The sequence below is a fragment of the Hydra vulgaris genome, chromosome 07 (assembly GCF_038396675.1).
Source record: "Hydra vulgaris chromosome 07, alternate assembly HydraT2T_AEP".
Classification (NCBI taxonomy): Eukaryota; Metazoa; Cnidaria; class Hydrozoa; order Anthoathecata; family Hydridae; genus Hydra; species Hydra vulgaris.
In genome coordinates, this window is record NC_088926.1 from 18,605,772 (window position 1) to 18,632,321 (window position 26,550).

At 25.6% G+C, this 26,550-nt stretch overlaps 2 protein-coding genes across 4 annotated transcripts in view; one reads left to right on the top strand and one right to left on the bottom strand.

Moving 5' to 3' along the window:
* The window catches only part of LOC100198602 (1-phosphatidylinositol 4,5-bisphosphate phosphodiesterase zeta-1), a 73,097-nt gene extending 67,472 nt beyond the window's left edge, over positions 1–5,625 (top strand). For both annotated transcript variants that reach the window (XM_065801272.1, XM_065801273.1), the window contains exons 16-22: positions 449–631; positions 723–830; positions 1,086–1,147; positions 1,559–1,603; positions 2,688–2,778; positions 5,070–5,216; positions 5,314–5,625. In XM_065801272.1, coding sequence (XP_065657344.1) covers positions 449–631; positions 723–830; positions 1,086–1,147; positions 1,559–1,603; positions 2,688–2,778; positions 5,070–5,216; positions 5,314–5,402 — 725 coding nt within the window. In that variant the 3' untranslated portion in view covers positions 5,403–5,625. The remainder of the gene's footprint in view (positions 1–448; positions 632–722; positions 831–1,085; positions 1,148–1,558; positions 1,604–2,687; positions 2,779–5,069; positions 5,217–5,313) is intronic.
* A 2,421-nt stretch (positions 5,626–8,046) lies between these two features.
* LOC101236705 (uncharacterized) overlaps positions 8,047–26,550 on the bottom strand; it is a 37,229-nt gene continuing 18,725 nt past the window's right edge. The window contains exons 7-9 of one of the 2 annotated variants that reach the window (XM_065801274.1): positions 19,246–19,360; positions 15,392–15,478; positions 8,047–8,490 (exon numbers count right to left, since the gene is read on the bottom strand). In XM_065801274.1, coding sequence (XP_065657346.1) covers positions 8,335–8,490; positions 15,392–15,478; positions 19,246–19,360 — 358 coding nt within the window. In that variant the 3' untranslated portion in view covers positions 8,047–8,334. The remainder of the gene's footprint in view (positions 8,491–15,391; positions 15,479–19,245; positions 19,361–26,550) is intronic. The other variant, XM_065801275.1, reaches the window with a different exon arrangement.

Below are 26,550 nucleotides of genomic sequence, written 5' to 3' on the forward strand. Positions count from 1 at the left end.
ATATAAACAGCAAAAACAGCAAAAGTTCCTGTACAAGACGAGAAACAAATTACACTTTATATACATTCTTAAAACAAAATAATACTAAAAAATACTAAAAGAATACAAAGGAATACAAAAGAATACTAAAAACACACTATATATTGAAAGAAAACATCATGCAGATAATTTTTTCAAATTATACTTTTATACGGGAACTTTTTCCGCACCCTGTATATATATATGTATATGTATATGTATATATATATATATATATATATATATATATATATATATATATATATATATATATATATATATATATATATATATATATATATATATATATATATATATATATATATATATATATATATGTATGTATTATACTGGTTATATGTGTGTCTAAAAGTATATACATAAACATTACACATATATATCTAGGTATATATATGTGTAATATTTTTAGCTCAAAAGTATTTTCAAAATGTATCACTTGGAGAAAAAAAACTATTGCAACTTGGTAAAGATTATCCAATGAAACTTATTGAATATAGCAATAAATTTTTGGTAAGGACATATCCTAGAGGTTCAAGAATTGACTCCAGTAACTACAATCCAACTAAAGGATGGGTGTTTGGTTGCCAAATTGGTAATATTTTATTTTGTTTATTTAAAAGTTTTATTTAAATGTTATTCAATTTTTGTTCAAGTACAATTCTTTAAATTCAAAAATCTTTTAGTTGCATTGAATTTTCAAACCCCTGGGGAAATGATGGATATTAATGACGGCTTGTTTGCTTTGAATGGGAAATGCGGATATGTCCTTAAACCTGAGTGTTTAAGAAGTGGTATTTACTGTTTTAATTAATTCTACTGATTCTTCAATCCACTAAAATAGTATAGTTCACTACAAGTTTATCAATTGTTTATAATGATTATAACAAATATTTCAGTTTTGTTGTGAGCCAAATTTAATGTTGGTAGCTTTTATCTTTAAATACTACAAAATTTAAAATAAAATGTAATTTTTTTTTTTAGTTTCATAAACTCATAAAAATTTTTTTTTTCTATAATCCATATACAAATTTAAATGATTATTTAAGGCAAATTTGATCCTCAAAATGTTGAGAATTTCAGTAAAAGTGTTTGCAAAGTTAACATCAAGGTAGTATTTACATTTTTATATTTTTTATTCAATGATATTACCTTTTAAATTTTAATTTTCTAACATCAAAAACTTGCAAAAAAATTTTTGTTTTGGACAGTTATGTAAGTATAATCAATTTTTGTTGTTTAATGTTGAATTTTTACTAAGATACTGTTAGTAAATGTTCAAGTCCTGATTAGTATAACGTTTGCTGTATTGGATTTTACATTCAATTGGATTTTACATTCCTTTGTATGAGTTTTTATAAGTAAAAAGTTAGTTCAATATTTAATAAAAGTTATAAATTAAAAATTTAGTTATAAATTAAAAATTTAGTTATAAATTAAAAATTTAGTTATAAATTAAAAGTTAGTTTAACTGAGTTTTTTTATTATAAACAATTTAACTGAGTTTTTTTATTATAAACAGATTATAAGTGGTCATCTGCTTCCAAAAGCTTCAAAAGATGGAACTGTGAGTTTGTTTTTACTAGCTGCAACTTATTGTTTTACGTAAACATGAATATATTAATATAAGATTTTTTTTTTTTTTTAAATTTTTGTAGACTACTTTAACATAATTTAAATTTATTTTCTAAAGTTGCGTTAAGCATTCTTTATTCGAAGCTTTTTCTGTTTTGAATTTTTTTTTTTTTTTTTAATGCTTGTTTCCTTTTTTTTTTCTATATGTATCCTATTTAAAAATATTTTGATATATAAATTTAGTATATATCAAATAAAAATTATTTTACATTAATTAAAAATATATTGACTGAATGTTACTTTTGAATAAGCCAACTTTGTTCAACACTTGAGTTTGAATCAATTTTGCATGCTGATAAAGTTTCTATGCATTGTTTTTTATACTGCTCATCAGTCTAATAGTTCAATACTTAGCAATTCAATACTTTATGCTGGGCAAAAAATAATTTTTTTGCACAACACAACTTGTTAAGAATTGAATTAAACTCAATTTTTATTCATTTAATAATAATATTTTATTATTTGGTAAAGTAATATGCTTTTGAATTACATTGATTTGTTTGTGGTTTTAAGTTTTACAAATTTCTTCAGCCAAGCTCAAATCATTCAGCAATTTAGAACCTTTTGTATTTAATTCTTTGATAATTTTATTAAGATCAAGATGACCAAGGTTCTTAAGTTTTTATAATATTTAAATTAATTTGTTTGTGGTTTTAAGTTTTGTCTTTTATTTAGCCATATCTAATTATGCAAACTTGAAAGCGCAAGTTGCAAGAAAAATTGTGGATATCAAACATTCTTCAAATAATTATACATCTTTTTAATTTTTGTATTAAGTATCCCATCATTAGTAATCATATACAGATTACCATTAGTAATCATATACAAACCATCATTATTAACCATATACAGATTATCAAGTGTTTATAATAACATTTCAATTTTTAAATTGTGATGGTGAGTAGATATAATAACAAAATAAATCTAATCAAAATGATCGAAACAGCTCATACTTCAAGATTATGCATTTCTTTAGCTAATGTAAACTGTAAACAATGTTTCTGTGTTTACTTTAGATACCAGATCCTTTTATCAGAATAAACATACATGGTATACCTAAAGATGAAGTTCTTGGAAAATTTGCAACAAAAAAAATCAAAAAAAATGGTAGTAATAATTTGACATATTTACTGTAAACCTTTTTTCAAGTTTATGCAATATAACTACGTTGTGGTATGTGTTTTGTATTTTCTTTTTTTTCTTTTCTAAATGTTATTAGGTTAAAGTTTTATTCTAGTATTTATTATTTTTTTTAACAAATTTTAACTTTTATTTTATAAAAAAATAATTTTATATTATAACAATAGTATAAGGTCGTTATATTTTGGAGTACAGGATGTTTTGTAGGAAGAGAGGGAACATGGTGTTTTGACGGAAGGAGAGGTGGCATAATGTTTGTAGGAGAGGGGAACATAAAGTGCATATCTCAACAACAAAAAAAAATGAAGTTACTTACGCTCCTTATACAAATATTAAATAAATTGTTGCCTTTAAATTGTTTTTAAAATTTGTTGTTTTGTTTTAAAATTTATTTGATTTTTCTTGCTTCACTTTTTGTGAACTTAGTTTGTTTTAATTTTTACAATTGTGTTGGTAAAAAAATATTTATCTTGGTAAAGAAGTTCTTATGAAATGCTTAGAGATGGAATGCTAGTTTCTAATATTTTTTTGGTTAATGTATAACAGGTTTATCCAATTGATTGTTTCACATCTCTCGTGGATGTTGTATTGGAAGATTTTTTGCTCTTTGTGTTTTCAAAGATAAATACCTGATATTATCTTGTCTTCTGCTGGTCTTGGTATCTGTAACTTCTTTAACCCATTGATGATTTTTTATTTCTCTTCTTTGCATACATTCTAGAGTTTTTATGTCACCATTTAAGTACATACACTACACAGATGCAGCATGTTCCAAGCTAGATCATAGTTTATTTTTAAAAATTTATATGATCTATTTTGTTAGAAATAAAAGCTAAAATTTTTGTGTCAATTGATAACTATTTGTAATGACATGTAATATCGTTTTACATATCATTAATGTATTAAAAAAATAGTATTAATCCCAACTTTAAAACTTGAGGCACCACGCTAGTTACTAGTACCCGACTATTTGTAGTGACATGTAATATCGTTTTACATATCATTAATGTATAGAAAAAATTGTATTGATCCTAACATTAAAACTTGAGACACCATGTTAGTCACCCAATTTCAATATATTTTCAAATATGGTTCTTTATTGATTGGTTGTGTGGTTATGGCCTTGATCTTATAATATTTTTATTTCTCATTCAAACTCGAAATCAATAACTTTTTTTTTTTAAATCATCGCCTAATTTCCTTTCTCTTTTGAGTAAACACTATCACACTCTAATCCGCATATTATTTGCAATATTTCTGTGAGTTTAGTAAATAATACTTTTATTTTTTACTTCTTTGAGGTCGAAATTGAGGTATTCGTACATTCATCCTTTTAAATCTTTTAATATTAGCTACTTTTTTTGTTAGCATTAGTTTCACAAAAAATTTCATCTACAACGTTTTTGTCTTCTATTCCATTTAACTTTTTTTTTGTTTCAATAAAAGAAAAGAAATTTCTTGTTCTTTCAAGACGAACTCACGAAATTTTTTGTTCTTATTTTCTATTTTAATTATGTTACACCGCGAGAAAATTTAATATGGGCCACATGTGTAAATGCGCACTTAATTTATAGGACGGCGTAAATGAGGTTCACGTTTGGTTATGGTGGTTTTTTGTACTTTTTAGTTGCAAAACATTTGATGATGGGATCTACACTTAAAATTATCATCAAATCGTGTTCAATGCAGAGAAGAGCAAGATTATCACATGTGGTGCGCATCAAACTTTCTTGTTTTGTAAAATACTTACCTAACTAGTAAATTTGAAACTAAAATTGTTAGCTTCCAACTTTCTTGGAATAATCTGGATTCTAAGCTGCGGTCTTAAAGTTTGTTCATCAGATTTGATAATTTACAACTTGCTCATCTTTTTGTGTTATTTTATTTTACTTTTATATGTTGTTTTTTTTCCACAACTTATTATATTATTTTTTCTGGTAGTCAATTTAATTTATCCTCTGAAAATGATTGTAATAATGATTCGAGTGACTGTAAATTAAAAATAACAACAAATTATTTTTTTATTATTTGCCACTAAGATATTTTCAATTATTTTCGACAGATATATAAAGTCTGCTTTTTTGATTTTAAACGTAAAACATTCAGAATTGTAAGCATGCGTGGTTTGTTTTATTTTTTTACAAGTGTTTGATGTAAATTTTGTGTTATCTATGTTTTTAAGGCTTATGAAGGTTGTTTTTTTTTAATAAAAATTATTTTTAAATTTTTGGTTAGAAAAAAGATCTAAAATTATTTAGGTTTCAATCCCCAATGGAATGAGGATTTTCAATTTGATTTGTATGCACCTGAATTAGCACACATAAGATTTGCCGTTTGTGATAGTGACATGGGTGCGGATGATTATATTTGCCAGTACTCTATACCTTTTTCTGCCATAAGAGCAGGTTGTTACATTTTTACTTTGCATTATATTAACAAAAGTTATATATTATTATTTTTTTTTTTAAAGTTATTTTCTTTGCATTTTTTCTGTTTTACTAGGTTATCGACGGGTGCCACTACTCAATCGTTCAGGTCACACAATTCGAAATGCTTCTCTTTTGGTCTTTATCCAAAAAAATATTAAATAGTATATAGGCATAAATTATAAAGTTGTAAATAGCATCACACGTTATTAAATAGCATAGGTATCACGCGTTAGTTAGGAAAATTTGAAGTTTTTTTTATTTTTGATTCGATATTGTATTTATCTTACATACAATTAATTTTAATTACTTTTATCGCACATTTTTATAAATTAAGTTTAAAATTTTAGGTATATTTTATAAAATGAATTATATTAATCACATTAAATCTTGTTCTTTGAATTATATTAGTCAGATCAGAAATTAAATTTTTCCCAGTAAATTTCTCAAATCAAAATTAACACTTCACCCAGGTAAAATTAAAGACCGTGGTTTTAACTAGAACAATATCAGCCGTCGTAAAGAACTAAAGACCAAGTTTACAAGTTTAGGGCATAATTTATGGGAGTGATTCAGCTCTACACCAATTTAATAACATTGATAAAATAAATTCTTTTTAAAAAAAAAAAACGAATTAGGATTAACGATACATATTACATTTCTAAACAGAAAAACACAAAATCTAAAAATAACACCGTTGTATAAAAGCAAAAAACCGTTCTATCGTTCATATTTGTTGATTTTATAGAAATCGTTAATAACTTATATGATAATTAAAGAGTTAAAGTCTTTACAATAACCAAAAGATTACCAAGAATTTTATTAAATTTTTATTTAACGGATAAATAGAACAAGACAAAACTAATTTAGTTTTAAATGGCGATCAGGTACACTTAAACATTTTCGGATTAACTATAAAAACTTATTTAAAAATTTGCAATACAAATCACCCCAGCAAGCACAACCATACGGGACCCACACGGGAACGATCTGGAATGTCAAACGGGAACCGTACGGGATTTGGCCGCGGGATCTACACGGGAACCATATGGGCAGAATAAAAAAAAACGAAAAACTTTTCGGCTGCTTTTTTCTTTAGCCCGAATTGACCCCAGATTTCTCCCGGATGTGTTTAAAATAGATTTAATTTATAGATTTTTTTTTTTTTTGATTTATTTATAATTTTTATTGTTTATAATTTATATTTTTTAGAGTTTGTTAACAAACTCTAAAATAATGTAAATTATAAACAATCATTATAAATAAGTATTGATATTTTAATGTTTGGTTCATTCTTATGTATGTATACTTAAGTATATACTATAAGTATATACTTATGTATGTCCTTGTGTTTTAAATTTTTCCATTACAACTTATATAAATAATAACTTTGCCACAATTTAAATGGTCATTTAAATTATTAAGAATGAACCAAACATTAAAATATCAATACTTATTTATAATGATTGTTTATAATTTACATTATTTTAGAGTTTGTTAACAAACTCTAAAAAATATAAATTATAAACAATAAAAATTATAAATAAATCAAAAAAAAAAAATCTATAAATTAAATCTATTTTAAACACATCCGGGAGAAATCTGGGGTTAATTCGGGCTAAAGAAAAAAGCAGCCGAAAAGTTTTTCGTTTTTTTTATTCTGCCCATATGGTTCCCGTGTAGATCCCGCGGCCAAATCCCGTACGGTTCCCGTTTGACATCCCAGATCGTTCCCGTGTGGGTCCCGTATGGTTGTGCTTGCTGGGACAGTATTGGTTATCCAATTTAATTTATTAAAGGTAATTCAAAATATTCCAATTTTTTAATAAAGTTTGCAGTTTATTTTGAACATAAAAGTGTGAAAGCAAATTATGTATTATCTGATTTAGATTCAATTGAAATTTAGAATGATTAAAAAGCTGGATTATATAGTGTATATTGCTTCTTAATATTAGTTAATAGAATTCTTAGTATTAGTTAATGTTCTTTGCGTGTATATAAAATATACATGCTATTAGTTATTGTTCAAAAGAACAAAGCTAATACAAGAATTTTAATCAACTTTAACCGGATCTAAATTAGCGAGCAAAGACTGCGTTAAGTTAGCATTATTAGTCGACTGTAAAACCGACCTATTACCTGTGACTTTATATTTGTCTAAAATCTATAAAATTTGTAACTATATATTTGCCTAAAATCTCGTTTTTCATAAGTTTCGTCATCGAGAATCAGGCAGCTATTGAACTTTGTCAAAATGTTGACGTACAACTGTCGTAAATGTCCCAACAACTTTTTAGCTTGAGTTTTGATACTGTTTTTTGATATGGTTTGAATGTCTTTTAAGCGAATACTAAAAATTAATCTTATATCTTTGCACAAAAGTACGAGATGTTTTGAATCTTTTTGCTCATTCAAATAGTCCGGGATTCTGGAACAATGAACGAAGAATGCCTGAGATCAGCTTTTTATTCACAAATCTTATCTTTCTTCCACTTAACTTAAATGCTCAATAAAAATATCTTTCTTCCACTTAACTTAAATGCTCAATAAAAATACGAATTTTGCGCATTTACTTTAGATGAAGTAAATGCGCAAAATTCGTTATGATTGGTGCTTTTTTTGACACTTTTAATTATTAAACTTCAAAAAAAAACTTTTGTCTATGTTTTTTGTGTACTAAAAGTGTTAAGCTTTATTTATGTTAAAAAATTTTTTTTGCATTAGTTTTTAATTTAAAGCTCTAAAAGTTGAGTTTTGAATTATTCATTCATTTTTTTGTCGTTAGATTGTTAATGTTACAAAAGGAAAATTTTATTTGCAACAACTTTGAAAGATTGTTGCTATATTTAATATTAAAGAACATTATTTATAAGTTTTTTAAACACCATGAAAAATATACAATACGTCACAAATATTTTTACTATCATTACCACGAATATAAGAATCGATTTATTTTCCGTTGGATTTAGCTAAAAAACTGCTTGAGCTGCTTACATTTTTTCAATGTACTAACGTTTTGATGCAAAAATCGAAAAAGACACACAGCTAAAAAAAGGGTTTTATTGAGGCATGTTATTCTTCTTAGACTTCGTAGACGTTAAGAATCGAGGGCATAGTGACAATATTTCTGTGGACATCTCTGCAATGGATGGGCTAATAAGGAGGCGATGCTTTCAAATACGTGAGCAGGATTTTTAAATGCCATGACTACATAGTTATTTCTATCAAGTCGAGATAAATTTGCGATGTTATCCTAAAGTTAGTAAGTTAAAAAAAAAAATCAGCGATCAAGTAAAACGAACAAATCATTTCTAAAAACACACAAAAATGAAAAAGGAATAATTTGACATATACTTATGTATCACTCAGTTCATAACCCGTAATAACAATTTTTTTTTAATATATATATTTTAACTGACCATAATTTTAGTGACTTTTCTTTGTTTTAACAACTTTACTGACTTTTCTTTGTTTTAATATGTTTAAAATAAAAATAGTTCGAACATGTTTAAACCGATAATAATGTTCATACTAAGAAAGTTACCTGGATAGTTTCTAATTTGATATGTATAATTTGATCGTCAAATGCGGGGGCACAATGAGCACATATATATGGTGCCCAATACGCATGAAATGAATTTTTAAAACTACATAACTTTAATTTCTATAAACTATTTTATAAACTATGGGTATTTCTCGTGTGCCAGCTGCAAAACAAAATGGCGGAAGTAAAATAATGCAATAAGGCACTTTATAATCTATAATTTTTCAAATACCAGATATCCAATCAAAAATCAAATCAAATATATTTTGAAATAATTTATAACATTTCAAGAAAATTTACAGTAGAATAAGTACTAATATAAAGTAAATACCTAAATATACAACATAACGTAATAGTCAATGATGAAAATAGTAATAATAACTGATATCAATAATACTAGTTATGATAATAATAATAACAATAATAATAGTAACTGATAAGAATAATAATAATAACAATGATAACAAACAACAACAACAACAAACACAATAATAACAATAATAATAACAATGATAACAATTATAATAAAAAGAGAATTTCAGCAGCAACAAAAATTTAGTAAGTAATGACAGCAACAAAAAAGATTTAGTAAGAAGTAGAGAATAGTTGAATGGAAAGAGATAAATAAATAGGTAGATAAATAAAGAATGTTAAAATATTAGTACTAATATTAATAATATTAGAATGAAAAACTTAATAAAAAAATCTTAAAATGGCAGATAGAAAACCAGAGGAATTAGATGTAGATTATGAGTAAAGAATTTCAAAATGTTAAAAATTTCAAATTAAAAACTGACGGATCACGAATTGATAGATATAATAAAGAATTTCAATATTAATTTGTAGAAATATTTAATTGTATTTTTTTTTTTTAAATAATTAAAAAGCTTGATTTTGAATTCAGAAATTGAATTGAGAGATTTTAGATCAGGAGGTACTTTGTTCCATAAGCTTATACATTGATACTTAATGGATTTATTTCCATATTTAGCAGAGTGGTGTTTTAGAATAACTAAGTTTAATCTACTGATGGAGCGAAGAGGATAAGTGACAATTTGTACTTGTAAAGATTTTGTTGAATGATAGAGGAAGGTTTTCGATACAAATTGGCAGTTAAGGAATACCACAAGGTCGCCTAATTTTAATATATTGGAGATTAGGTATAGCACGTTAGATTCAAAGTTATTATACTGAAAATATATTATTTTCAAGGCTTTATTTTGGAGAACAACATTAAAATGATTTGTTTATGGAGTTGTTCCCATACTTAATACGCATATCTTAAATGGGATCCAAAAATAGCATGATATATATTTATGGCGGACTTTTGCTAACATTCCATTAGATTTGCTGAGTTTCATTGCTCAGTCGTTTAGATGGTCTTGAAAAGAAAGATTAGAATCAACTTTAATCCCAATATATTTAATAGAGTTTAAAGGATACATTTTTTCCGCTTAGTCTGAAATTTAAGTGCTTATTAACTGGTGCCAGATTGGATTTAAAGATGATCAGTTCTGTTTTGTTAGAATTGAGAGAAAGTTTATTAGAACGAAGCCACTGAACAAGATTTCCAAGATCATGATTAATATATTTTTTGATTTTTTGAAGTAATTTGTCAACCAGTAGCATGTTAGTATCATCAGCAAAATGCTAAGCAGTTGCAAATTTAAAAGAAGTATTTAAGTCATTATAATTGTATTTATATAAGTCATTATATAGTATTAAATAATACTTTTAAATAATAATATGTATAATTAAATAAGAATATTATATGTCATTATATAAGTTGTGGATTTAAGGTTTAACCTGTGTTTTGTGGTAAAAAATAAAATCATTTGTGAAATCATTACGATGGACCTAACTCATAATCATTCGGAGAGAATGATATTTCAGCATGATGATTCGAGGGAGCATGTTATATTTGCTGATTTTTATTCTAGAGTTTCTAGTTTACGCTAAACTTTTAGCCTGTAACTAAATTTTAAAAACTAAACTTTATTTTCATAAGTTTTTCATAATCTTTTATACGTTTGATTAAAAATCGTTTAAAAATGCAAAAAAAAAAAAAACTTGATTAACTTTCAAATTTCTTAAAATTCAATGCAATTAAAAGTGAGTTTACTTTTTTGTACATAATAAAAATTTCTGAATGTAACAATAAATGTTGCTTAGTTTGTCCAACATGTTCCTTTTAATTAACGATCATTAGTATTTTAATTAACGATCATAAGTATTTAGTGTTAAATAAGGCGACGCACCTTATAGATGACAACAAATATTTCTTACTTTATACTTCACTTTTTATTTTAAATTTAACATTTAAATCAAGTAAAAAAATCAATGGGGTAAAACAAGATAGTCTCACTTTGCCCCAAATCACTATAATTAATTTTGTGAGCCTAGTCACTAGAATTAATTTTGTAAGTTTGAAGCATCTCAATTTTGATTAAACTTTTTGTTTTTATTTACTATGAAGTAAGTAAAAGTTGAATTTACAAATAAAAAACATGAAAACGTGAAATATGAAAAATAAAATCTAAATATAGATAATATATACTTTCTGATCGAATTTTTATTTATTAAGCACAAAACTGTTCAATATTTTATCAAAAAAAAATTTGATAAATATAAGCATATTGATAAACTAAAACTATTTTCTAACATTTGGAATTATTGATACATGAAGTTTTTACAACACAGAGAAAAATTAGTAAATTATAAACATTTAATCTATTTCCAAATAGCTCAAGTGATAAAAATTATTCAATTGGTTAAATATTTAGCATAACTAGATTTTGCACTACGTTTTTTATTCTTTTTAATTTGTTTGTTTCTTTGTAAATACTATTTCCATATCTGGCTTCAATATAAATTTCTTATAAATTCAATTGAGTATTAGGGGAGGTTTGTGTACTTAGAGCCTCCTTGTACCTAGACCCTACCTTGTACCTATTTCAAAACTATAAAGTTCTAAGTTATGCTTCTCAGTCAAGTGAATAGTTTAAAAAAAAATTATTTATTAATTCTAGTTTGATTCTCAGAGAGCGTTGCCATGGCAACTTATAGTCAGAAAACGCTTTTTGATGGTCTATAGAAAAATTTCGGTCCTGGTAACTTATATTGTTTTACAATACTAGAGGAAATGTTTTTCTATAGGTCCTTGTATATTATATTGTTTGAGACTTAAGTAATAAATGCAATGTTCAATAAGTTTCCTCTCAATCCGGGCTGTTAATAGATGTCTTTTTTCATGAGGCTATTAAGTCTTGTACGTAGGGCTATATAGTTTGCTTGTAAGAATTTGTTTGATCATGAAGTAAATTGTTAAATTTTGATTGGTGCAGAGCGTTTTTTACGCGGTTGTTTTGGGATCACAATTTTATGCCTAGACTTATTCGTCAACTTTGCTCAGAACTAGGACCGCTCTATGAAAAATAGGTTAAGCTCCATAATAAGACATTGCTATGCATAACTGTAAAGTATACTAATCTGTATCAGATAAATACACAAACAGTTCTAAACATTAAGTAACACAATTTTATTTCAACACTTATTGATAACATCCAAACTATCTGAGCAATAATGGACAAAGCACTTTTTTATCATTTTACCTATGTTGATATTTGCAAATTTTATATTTCAGAAATAAGTTGCTTTATGATTAATTGCTACCATGGTTTCCAGAACTACAATAAGAAAAATTTTAAACTTACAAAAAAAACTATATAAAAGTTTTTAAACAGAGAAGGCAATTGGATTACAACATCCAAGTATAAGTTCTCTAAACATAGTTGTGTTAAAAATTGCAAAGTACAACAAAATTACAAGTTCAACAAAAATACCTTGCTGATCTCAAATCAAAACAAATTGACTGATATTAATAAGCAAAATGAGTCAATACCAACAAGGTACTTGCTAAGTAGAAACATCAACATACTGAAGCCAATCGATTAGCAAAGGTGTGATTAATGAGAAACAAGGAAATGAAATGATTACTTAATCAAAGCCATCATAATGACTCATCTGTGGGTGATTATGATGGTAAATTTAATTATGCTACAGTGCAAAATGACAGACCCTGGGTTTACATTAACATAGTGCACTAACATTAAGTACAGCTAGTAATGCATATATTATATTATTTCATTAGGTAGTCTGACTATCTAAATAGAGTTTTAAAGATATTTTTAAAACTATATAAGCTAAACTAAGAATAAATATAAAAAGAAATATATTATAGTATATTACATAATATTATATATATATATATATATATATATATATATATATATATATATATATATATATATATATATATATATACATACATACACATATATATACACATATATAGATATATATTTATCTATTTATATATATATTTATAAATAATATATACTAAGACAATATTTTTAATTCTATTTAAAAACATTCTTTTTTAATTCAAGACATGTTAGACTACTATATACTCATCATCAGTTAAAATATATTTGTTAAAAATGGCATAAAATACAAAAAGAATTATTAAAAATCATTTTATCAAATGTACATAACAAAAGAAACAAACAAAATATCAAATGTACATAACAAAAGAACCGGTAAATTATTTTAAATGATGAGTCATTTTAACATGATTTACTTGTTTATTCATATCGGTTTTTTTAATTAAAAAATTATATATATATATATAAATAAAGAGAGAGAGAGATAATGTCTCTGTAAGAATATTCATCTCGGGCAAATCTTAGCTGCATTCAGCCATTGTCTTGCAGAAGACCTTTAATGCAAAGACTTTAGGACCAGCAAAAACCTCTGTTGACCAGCCTTGTAACCCTTATTTAGACAATGGATCAGTGTATTTAGTCTAAATCTGTGTTACGTTGTTTCCTGTCTATGATGGTGAACAGTGAATCTTTTTGACTAATAGATCTTTGCATGTGATTTATTAGTAGTGCATAAGTAACTCTTTTTGTCATCACCTAAAGAGAGTATAGCTCTGATTAAGTTCTCAGATACTGATTCCATCAACAGCTGTAAAATATCAAAGCATTTTTTATGCCATGTTGGACATGGGTGGTGTCTTTTTTAGTACTTTTAGAGTGCATTACCAAGGCCACTAAGTAAGAATTATTGATGTTAGAATTTACTGTTGATAGCTACTATTCTCTGATTTGCAAGACTTCAACAGCCGCATGTACGGCCTTATAAAATCCTTATGCATCAAATCAAATATTTATTATGAAATTAGAATCCTTTGACTTTTGTGTGCTTTTGTTTAGTATTTACTATTCTTTTTGCTCTATTTTATCCTTCGCAATATTAAAACTTTTATTTGTCTTTTCTTTTACCAACGCTTAAGAGTTATTGCCAACTTTAATATTTTCCTGGCTCATGCAATATACACTTTTTCAAGTCTTCTTTTAACTGTAAATTTTCTTTTATGCTTTTTCTAACTCCCAACTTAAATAGTGGTTGCTTGCAGCAAAATGCTTAACCAAAAAAAAAGTTCCATTAACTAACATTAGAAATAAAAAAATAAAAAAAAGGGAAACATTCATCAATTTAAAAACGTCCTAAAGTCAAATAAAGTTATGGAATTACTAAAAAAAGCAAAAAAATAGCCTTTCTCATTTTTAACGTAATCTGGAAAGAGAATTAAAAAAAAAAAAAAATTATATTACATATAATTTTTTAAATATCCCTAATTATTAGATAAAACCAATTAGTTTATTGTTTATTTTGTAGTTGAAAAAGTATATCAACTTTGAAAAACTGATAAATCTAATTATGCTAAATATGCTAAATAAATATAATAATAATACTGATGCTAAATACATATAATAATACTGATATAAAGGTTAATTCTTATTTCCATCCCTAAATTTATAAATTATATGATATCAAAATTTCTTCAAATGCAGCTCTAAAGTATATTAATTCTGTCTTTTATGGTTTTTTGTGGGGGTCCTTGTTTTAACATATAATCGTGACTGCCCTTTATTAGTATTGTCATGCATTTCTTCAATATTTTAAATTTAGCAGATACTCTTTTATTTGTAACTTTTTTAATTGGTTTTGATTTTATTTAATAATTTAATATAATATAAACTTATAAACGTATTTTTTAAAATTAAAGAGAATTCCTTAAAATACATAAAAAGTCGATTTAATGATCATTATTAGTAAACAATTTTGACAAGTATTCTCTGTAACTAATTTTGATTTATAGTATATTATTTCCAAAATATCATAAATAAGGTATATAATTATATATCTCTGAAATACTGGTACATTGATAGTTATGATCTTTATATTTTAACTCTTTCAGACGATTCCAAGTTAACTCTTTCCGAGCTTTCCAAGTTAACTCTTTCAGAGCTTTCCAAGTTAACTTTTTCAGGGCTTTCCAAGTTAACTTTTTGAGAGCTATCCAAGGGAACTCTTTCAGGGTTTTCCAAGTTAACTCTTTCAGGGCTTTCCAAGTTAACTCTTTCAGAGCTTTCCAAGTTAATTACGTACAAGCTTTATTTTTAAGTTGATAAACTGTAATTTTTTTCATTCTATGATTTAACGACAATAATTAATTAAAAAACTATTAAAAACCACTTACTTTAAATACAGCTATAGATTCTTCATCGCAAAGCATGCAAAAAACATCAAAAAAGAAAGATAAACGCGAAGTGATTTCTTTATACTCCTAAAAAACATGCTGCAATACACATATACATTGATACAAAGGTCTTACCATAAAACATAGAAACGAGGTCGGCAATTTTTTGCTGACCTCAAACACTATCAAGTCGGCAATTAGGTCGGTATTGCAGAATACCGATCCTAATTCCAAGGGTTGTATATATATATATATATATATATATATATATATATATATATATATATATATATATATATTTATACAAGTATATAAATTAGGGCATAAGCAAATCTTGATCTAGAAATCAGTACTGGTCAGATTTTGCTAAAAACCAAATAATCAGTATTGGCACCAAACAGCAGACCCATCAAAATAGTGAAATTATAACAAATAACTAAAAGAACATTTTTTTTGCAAAATTTTTTAGCAGAAAAACTCAAAAACACTATTCTGCATATATTACTTATTTCTGCAGTTTTGTCAATTTAACAAACACACCATTTAATGAGCATAACATCAAATATAAAATGTAACTATATAACCTAACTATCCGGATTGTATCTGGATTCAGCAAATACCAAATAAAAAAATCCGGAATCAACAGAAAAATGGCAATCGGTTTTGCCCTAATATAAATATTAGTGATCAACTGAAATTCAGTTTCGGTACCAAAACCGATACTGAAATTTCAGCTTTGTTACTTTTTATAAATTTGGTTAGAAGCAAAATTTTAGTTGAAAATCAAAAATTTTGTTTGATTTCAAATTTTTATTTAATTTAGAAAAAAGTTATTTTTGAAAAAATCTACAAAAAGTTTTACCATTTCTAAATGAAATCTTAAGCCCATCTTTCACAAATTACTTAACTTTTTAGTTAGTAAATAGTACGTAACTATCTGTTTCATAAAATTTATTTCTTAAAATATCAAAAGTGCCAATTATCAATTATCAAAATATTACGCGCACTATTGCAGTGCGCATAATATTTTGAATCTTGCAATGATAAAGTTTTGTTTAAAGAAAACAAATTTGATTAAAATAGTTTAAATCAAAAGTGAACAAGGATAATATTTTGTGGATGAAAACTTTTAGTTATTTTATAGATTTTTTTATAAGTAATTTTATTTTCTTATTTTTTTTTTGTGATTATTAATTTTTTATTATTATATAAGTGAACAAAAAATTTAAAAAAACAAATCTAAATAAACAAAAATTGTAAAATTTTAATTTTGTAATGAAGTTAATTCTATTTAGCTAAAACTTCAATTTTAGTTTCAGTAAAATGTTTGCCGAAATGTCGGTTTTGATTTTGGTATAAACCTAGTATACCCAAAATTTGGAATTGATTTAGTATACCTGAAATTTCAGTTTATTTTGGTTTCAGCATGTTTCCTGTTTCGGTCGACCACTGATATATATATGTATATATATATAAATACACATATATGTATATATATGTATATATATATTTATATGTATCTATATATATATATATATATGTATATATATATATATATATATATATATATATATATATATATATATATATATATATATATATATATATATATATATATATATATATATATATATATATATATATATATATATATAATATAGAGGCTTGGTCGGGAAGCAGGAGCGATCGCTCTCAATTACTGACCACGGAAATAATATTTAGTTGCGAAAAACTGGCCAGTTTTTGGAGTCATTTTGAGAACATTTGAGTTTATGTATGTCTGAAAAAAAAATTTCGTTTTACGGACATACATGGAAACATATAAAAACTTGAATGTTCTCAAAATTCTTGGTGTGGAAGAATAAAAAAAATATACGCGAACACTATAAACCGGCCGGATCTACGAACAAACGAATTCTATTGGTTCAAAAAATACCCTGACTAAGCGAAATAAAGTTCTTGAGTTTTCTGTTAAATTTTTTTTTAAATTGTATTATTTGAAATTTGTTGCGTATATATATTTTTAGCAATAATTGTTATAAGGATATCAAACGAACTATTACTTTAATACTATGACTCATTCTCGGAGCCACAGCTGCAAAGCTGTAAATCTTTAAAACTAATATTATTTGTTTACAAAAATAAATGTTTTAAATATGTATTTTTTAAATTGTCAAAATTTTTGAATGTTTATTATGTATTATTAATTTTTATTAGTATATTTTTATTTTTCTTTAAAAAGTATGTATTTTTTAAGTAAATGTAATTTTGTGTATCTGTTTTTTATTCTAATGTAATCTTATAAAGCAATTTTTACGATCTATTTTGTAAACAAAGAGACTTTCAACAATAATTGCATTTTCAATGAAATTGATAATAATCAACGAAGTTATTAAAACTAATTATAAAATAAACATATAAGAAGTTTCTGGTTACTAAACATAAACATCCATACGAAGTAACTCGCCCTATATATATATATATATATATATATATATATATATATATATATATATATATATATATATATATATATATATATATATATATATAAACACATATATATATATACATATACATATATATATATATATATATATATATATATATATATATATATATATATATATATATATATAAACACATATACATATATATATATATATATATATATATATATATATATATATATATATATATATATATATATATACATATATATATATATAAATATATATATATATATACATATATATATATATATATATATATATATAAATATATATATATAGAAAGTTATTAAATATAAAAGAAAGTTTTGAAGTTCTTAGATATTGGTTTACTAGCTCTAAATATTTTCGCTTCAGTTGTCATTCTTACAAACTCGTTATACTTAAGGTTACTTTTTTCTGTTTTAAATACTAATTAAAATTAAAAAGCCCACTCACTAAACATCATCAGCGAAATTGTGAATCAGTTCCGCTTCCTCCTCATAAAGTATTTTTAACCTTTTTAGTTGATTTCTATCTAATTAATTTAATTCTACAGTAACTCAATGATTTAATTATTTGATTTGTTCATCTAAGAAAAATTGCTTCAAATGTGTTAAAATTTTCACACGAAACATAAAATTGTTATTAAAAAAATTAACTTTTTTATTTATAAAATAATTTAGCTTAAATAAAACTAAAGCTAGCGTTGGGGGCTATTTTTATATAGGAGGCCTTTTTATGTGCCAGAGCATAAAAATGATAAAAAAAAGTCTTTTGACTATTTCGGGGCCCGTAACATTCTGGGGCCCGGGGCTATAGCCCCTTTTAATCCCAACCCTCCTTAATCCAGCACTGGAAATAAGACACGAGTATATAAATAAAAATTATATTAAACTCTTTAATAAATAAAAGAACATTTGTTTCCTTATTAAGCAATCGTAAGATATTACTTTATATAAAAAATATCGCTTAATTTTATAAAAAAATTATAAAAGAGCCATGTTTCAAAAATATTTGTTCTAAACGTGATTTATTTTGCTTTAATTTTTTTCGCGTTTAAAATTATTTTCTTTTTCTAGTTTATTTTTTTACGTAATTGTCTCTCATCGGTCCAATTAATCTTTTTTGCGCTTTTTATTTGTTTTTTGAAATGTTCTCAAAACGACTAAAAAATCTGGCCAGCTTTTTGCAACTAAATATTATTCCTGTGGTCAGTTATCGAGAGCGATCGCTCCGGCTTCCTGACCAAGCCTATATATATATATATATATATATATATATATATATATATAAATTTTAAATTAATTTTAAATTAATCAATTACTAGTATTAAAAATTGAAAAAAAAAAATTTAAGAAATACCATCATCTCTGCTCGTGATAAAATTATTGGGCAATTTCTTCCATACAAAAATATTACTCGAATAACGTAACTATCAATGCCTTCTTTATATGATTTAACAACTTTGTTATTAAAACTAAATAGAAAATAAAAATACAAAAAACAAGTTCTTTATTATAATTCTTACTTTCTAACTTATGTTTTTGTATATTACCATATTGATGTCAACGCCATCAATATGGTAATATACAAAATTTAATGTACAAAATATAAAAAGGAAATGAGATAAAATTAGATGGGATTAGAAATGAGAAAAATTGAATAAAAAAACTTTTTTTTTTAAAAGATTTTAATTTTTTTGCTCTACTACTCTCTAACTCTCCTCTATTCTGTAACTCTCCTCTACTCTGTAACTATCCTCTAATCTGTAACTCTCAATTAAAAACCTACTAAAGATGCAATTGTGGCATAATGCAATTTGGCACTAACTGGGATGTTGTTGTTAAAAAAAACACCCCTGAAAAACTAAAAATATAAATCAAATTAAAAAAACTGAAATAAGGATAATTTTAAAAAATTTATTAAATAATTTATTAACTAGTTTTTAAAACACCAGAGTTTCTTAGACATGTTAGTTTCTCAAACATCAGAGTTTCTTAGCCATGTTAGTTTTTCAATTTATTAACTAGTTTTTCAATTTATTAACTAGTTTTTCAATTTATTAACTAGTTTCTCAAACATCAGACTTAGACATGTTAGTTTTTTTAAGTTTTAAGTATAAGAAGGATTGAAACAATGAGAAGTAAAGTTCTGTTGTTAATAGTAAAAATAATAAGACAAATGAAAAGTATCAACCTTGGTAATGTGAAAAGGTTTTAAATTTTTCAAAACTAAGAGTAAATTCAACATTTATACTTTGTTTGATCATTTTGCAGTTTATTAAGTGATACTAACAGGACTAATATATGGAATCGAAAAAATTTAAATAGCATTTTTGTACTTAAGCTTTCACAATAAATAGCTTTCACTAACTACACAAGTGGCTTTCACTAACTGCACAAGTTGCTTTCATTAACTACACAAATTGCTTTCACTAACTACACAAATTGCTTTCATTAACTACACAAGTTGTTTTCACTAACTACACAAGTTGATTTCACTAATTGCACAAGTTGCTTTCACTAAGTAAGTGGCTTTCATTAACTACACAAGTGGCTTTCACTAACTATACAAGTTCCTTTCACTAATTGCACAAGCTTTATGGCTACTTTGATAACATGTATACTCACATTTTAAACTTATTATCACTTACTAAAACAACAAAAAGCAAAGACGCACATCCACAAGGGATTAAATCTCTTACAAATTTACTCTCTACCAATTATACAGTTTCTTTATGAATTGTGTAAGGTACTCACAATTATGTATGAGTATTTGTTGCTACTAAAAAGTTAATCACAGAGATTAAAGCTTAATTCAGGTCAAATCAGTATGAGGATTATCATGATTACGCTACTACAGGTAACATGTAATCCATTACAACCTGCTTCATGCTGCTTTGTTGTATTCATATTTCTAGAGAAAAGCAAGGAGAAATTAACTGTGACTAAAAATACCAAAAGCCTCGGAAATCTGGGTTGAGTAAAAGCTAGAGAGTGTCTCAATAAAAATAATAATCTTGGGCAGATGTTAACTGCATAGAACTACAGTTTTATAAAAACAATTTAAAACGGGTAAGCAAAAACTTATGTTATACTGTTTTCTGTCTAGGGTAATAAACACTGGATCTTTTTAACTCTACTCATAGTCTGACTTGTGTCTCCGTAGTAGTGGTTGCAACTCTTTCAGTTATCATATAATGAGGCTACAGCTTATAAACTTAGTTTAATGGTTCTTAGACCAGCTGGTAGTAAGGTTTCTGAACTCTGTGGTCACTCTCAAAAATGCCAATTTTACTGTAAAAGTTTCACACTTTCACATTTCAGCTGTATGTTGTCAATGTATTAACAGTGCCATGTTGCACATGGAAAGTGTTTGTGTTTGTCTAAGGCCACATAAGAAGCTCTTTGTTACAACTTTGGGATGATCAGCAGGAATGAAGCAACAACTTATTGTTTAGGGTATCATACACTTTCTATAATTAAGTCAATTTCTCTAAGTATCTGAAAACACTTAACATAAATCACCTAATCACCACCTAAACTTTTATGAATGAAACTAATTTTCATCTGTAAGAAAAAAATTTTTTTAAACAAGTCATGCATCTTGGAAAACACGCTAAAATATACAGTTGTATTTAAAGACATTATTAAACATAAAAACAGATCTAATATAATAATAAAATTGCAATATATCAAAGTTTGCGCAAGTAAACAAAGTTTTATTTGTGGTATTTGAAGCAACTTTTCATCTGTTGAATCTTATCTCTTTCAAAATTCACCAGAATTCACTCCTTGTGTGATTAATTTGAATTTGACAGGTTCATAATCAGATATCAGTGCTGAGGGCTATTACCCTATGAATAGCTACATGCTTGGCTTGAGTATTTACTTGCATATAAATTCACCCATTTGTAATTAAATCAGGTTTAAATTCTCTGACCATTCTTTTATGTGGTTTAGCTTAGCACCTTGTCAATTAGCTTTCTTTTTGTTGGTTACCATTCTCTTGCATCTCAAAACTGCGTTCTTTTTGATGTTCTGATCAAATCAACAATCAAACCAATGAGCCCTTTCTCTTTATCAGCCAATATTGTTATTATTGGTGACACACTAAATGACATGGTTCTAACACCAGTGACCTTGCTGACACTCAAGCTCAAAATATTTGTCTTACTCAGATTTTGTAACCCGTTTTTCAGACAACCCTCGCTTACCTTTGATTTGTGTCTTGTCTCTGACCTTCGCTTGTGCTCAGTTACTTTTTATTCTCCTTTAGGTGGTTTGAACCATACAATGATTTCTTTAAAACTTTCATCTCATACTTCTTTTTTAGACCCTATCACTGCACTACTTACTACTATGCTAAAGCTGACATGGATTTCTTTCATGATTTTTTCACAAAGAAATTTAAAAAAATCATGTTGATTCAGGTAGGTATAAAAACTTTTTATACTCATTCTGTCACATGGTTTTCACCTTTTGGACAACTGCTATTTCTAATTGTAACCATCTTTTTCCCAAAAACGATTCTCTTGAAAACAAATGTTTTCAGAAATCAGTTTTTCTCTATTTTGAGACTTTATTAAAATAAAATCTAAAATCTCACTTTGAACCAAACAGTTTATTCTTTGACAATCAATATGGATTTTGATTGATTTCTTCTGCAGCTGACTTGCTAACAGTTTTTATTGTGCATTAGGTAGAGGGGGTGAGGCAAGGGTTACTGCTTTTGAGATATTAAAGGCTTTCAAAAAAGTCTGGCATGAGCTTCTTCATAAACTGGCTTCATATGTATCTGGATAAGTTTTTCAAATTATTGAATCATTCCTTCATAACTGCAGTATTAAAGTCATCTTTGAAAGCCAGCACTTTCTTAAATTCTGTTCATTCCTAGGGTACCACAAAGTTCTATCCTCGATCCTGTATTGTTTCTCATCTGTGCTAACAATTTTTTCAACAATCTTATTTTAAAGTGACTACACAAAAGTTTGAGTGCAATCCAGGACTGGTACCCAAAAACCCACCCTAAAAACCAAGAGCAAAAACCCAACTTAATTGGTTCTTGGTCTAAATTTTTTATTTATAGTTATTATATTCATAAATTAATTTTCATTCACACTCAAGATTTGATGTTGTTCAAAAATTGTTCTAAAACTAAGAAGTTTAGTTAATCATAACTGAGAATTTATTTTACTTGGAGCAGTAATATTCAAACTTAAAGGTTTAAAACAAAGTTATTTAACAAATTATTCATCAACAATTGTGCATCTTGACCTTAATGTATGTAAATTTGTACAAGCATTTTTGCTTTTCATGTTCCTAAAAGATTCCTATTTTGCTCCAAATAATGCTGAAGGATGAGAATAATCTTTTAATGGACTAGTTAGAAAAATGTGCAATTGTCGTTATAATCTTGCAAAACTTGCAGGCAATTTGGAAAACTTTCCTTTATTTCTATAATTCTCCACCAATTTGTTCCTGATTTTGTACTTTTTATACTATCATTGAATAAATATGTTGGGTAACAAATCTTTTTTTAGTTTAAATGTTTAGTAGCCTGGCATAAGCTTCTTCTTCTTGACTTCTATTCAATGTTTTTTTTAAGTAAATAAGTAAAGTTATAAGAGTAGAAAGCTTAAAAGAAAATTTTTTATCTGTATTTATTGTTATTTGAACAGATACAGTTACCTTAATTAGTTTTAGTTATATTTTGGATCTGTTAAACTGGCCAGAAAATGATATGAAACCATTTCTTTTTGAAAACCTCTTTAAAATATCATCTTTGTATTGTCTTGGATACTATGAGCAATTATGAAATCATTACGGTACTCCAATCATCTTGAATTAGGGTTACATTACAATCATCATCAAGATCATCTTTCATTATATTGATTACTTCTTCATTTACCTTTACTAAGAGTTCTGAAGATATCTGTTTTCTATTTGGGGGCTTGCACTCAGGTCTAAATATTTTAAGCAGCTTGGTAGTTAAGTCAAGATATTCTACTATGTTAAATGGTATATTTATTGAAAAAAAACCAATTTGCAATTTGCAAATCCAGTTCATTCTTTTGATTACTTGTTATTGTAGTAACAAACTTAGAAATGGATGTTTGCTGTTGCATCGTCATTGCAGTTGAATGAACAATTGACGAATAAGAAGAATCACTAATGAAGCTTAAACGATCTTGATCATTACTGGTTAGACTTGTTTGATGCTGCAGATGTAGATGGCCTTGACTCTAAAACTGATATATCGCTAAATACTTCTGCAGAATCATTAGCGCATCCTTTTTTCTTTCTTTTGGATTTATCAAAATGGATCTTAACTCTCTTTATTTTTTTAATTATGCATTCTTTGCAATAATTACATAATTATGTATCTATTTAATTATGCATTCTTTGCAATAATTACATATTACTCATTTTGGTTGATCACTTAATATGGTCACTTCATTTCATCCACTAGGCTAATTTCTTCCCTCTGATTGATACTAGATTATAGGTCTTCATTTGACATGTTAATGTCAAATGAAGACCTATAATCTATTTATATTTTAAATTTAACTAGAAAGATAACTCAATTTAAAAATAGCTTTATATTAGAAAAAAATGCAACCTGATTATTAATCAAGCTTTTGTATAAGACAACTTTAAAAAATGAAAAATAGCCTTGAAATAACTTATCAAACTTTGTTACTAAAGATTTATACCAAACTTTAGTAAAAACCCAAAAATCCAATAACCTACCCAAAAATCCAATAACCTACCTACCCAAAAACCCAGTTGGGTTTTTGCCAACCCTGGTGCAATCTTTTTTTTGTGACTCTAAAAATATATTATTGTATATAAAATTATATAAAATTTATACAAAAAATACATCTTTAGGTCACAAAAAAAGAAATCCAAGAGATCCATTCGATAAACAATCACTTAAAACTGATGCAATATATACGCACTAATTCAGTATCTGTTACAATATCAGTATATTTATTGATAAAACAAGCATTAATTTACTAGAAAAAATATTCTATACAGGCCATCATCTGTAACAACAATGCTGCAGTAATTGGTAACAACCAATAACACTACAGCTTATAAAAAACATTTGTTTAGAAATATTTAGATATTTAGTACTTTATGGTTTCAAAAACCTGTATCTTGACAAGTAACATTGCTGGTACATTTTGCATTTTTGGTACATTTAACTTTATGGAGTAAAGTTTCTTAATACAACATAAAGAAAAAATCACAAAGTTGGTTTATATGCATTGCAAATTATATAAAAATTAATTATATAGAAACAGATGGTAATAAATAGCATGAGGTTTAACCAGGATGTTATCCATTTTCTTTGAGCGATGAGAGATTTTCTCAATTTTATTGATTGTGGTAATGTGTAAAGAATGATGTGAAAGCAATTCAGATTCAAATCTAAGAAAATCATAATGATGAAAGTATATGGAAACATAAAAGATGGTGTGCGATGTGTTTAAGGTTCTCAAAATAGTTAAATATTTTAGTTATATATATATATATATATATATATATATATATATATATATATATATATATATATATATATATATATATATATATAGTTATAATAAAAAGATTTTTAATTCTCATTATTTTGATTATCATTAATTTTATTTTTACAATTTTGTATTATTTAGTTTTTTTTAGTTGCTTTTTTAGTTTTAATGTACAATTATAGCCGTTTTACAGTTATAATTAATAGTTAATGTTAAAAAGTAGAAACTTGTAGAATACATTAAAGAACCGCTTTGTTTTTCAACTAAATTCGTTATTTTATAGTGTTAATATATATTTTTGTAGAAAGTAAAAATAAATAAGGTAAAAGATATAATAACATTTATATATGTAAATACTAAGAAGTGAAATTCAATCAATAAATATACTTCTGAAATATTTGGTATTACATTTCAAAGTTGTTTAAAAATAGTATAATCTACTAACATTAAGTAAACACCTGATGACAATGATTAAAATAGTAATAGTAATAATAATAAAAATAATATTTATACTAATAATAATAAATAATATTAATAAATAACAATAATAATAACATGTTATTTTAACAATAGTAATAATAATATAGTAATTATAATAATTCCAATGAACCGGTATAACTTTCCATACAACAATCGTTTATAGATACAAAGTTACAGTTACAAACAGCAATAAACTGACAAAACGTATGAAAGAAAATTAAAGTAATATATGAAATAAAACAAAATAAATATATGAAAAAATAAAAAATTCTTAATTTGTCGATCTTTTTTCTATGCATAAATAGTTTTTTTTTTTTCTTTCTTTTCCATTTTTTTTATTTATTTTATTCATTAACTTTTTTTTTTAAACTACTATTTTCAATCCTTCTTTACTTATTTTCTTTCAGGTATTTCTTTTTCTTTTCTTCTTTTAAAATATTTATTTATTCTTCTTTTTAGTTTATTTTATTTTTCGTTTAATTTATAAATGTTTTCTTTTTCTTTTTTTTTTTTCCTCTTTAAAAAGTTTTTTTATCCGTTAGAAAAAAGCGTCCACAATTTGCAATGCCATTGCAATTAAAGAACTTTACTTGATAAAAATTAAAAATATAAGAGCACATTATTGATAAATAAAAATATCTGTTTGAGTT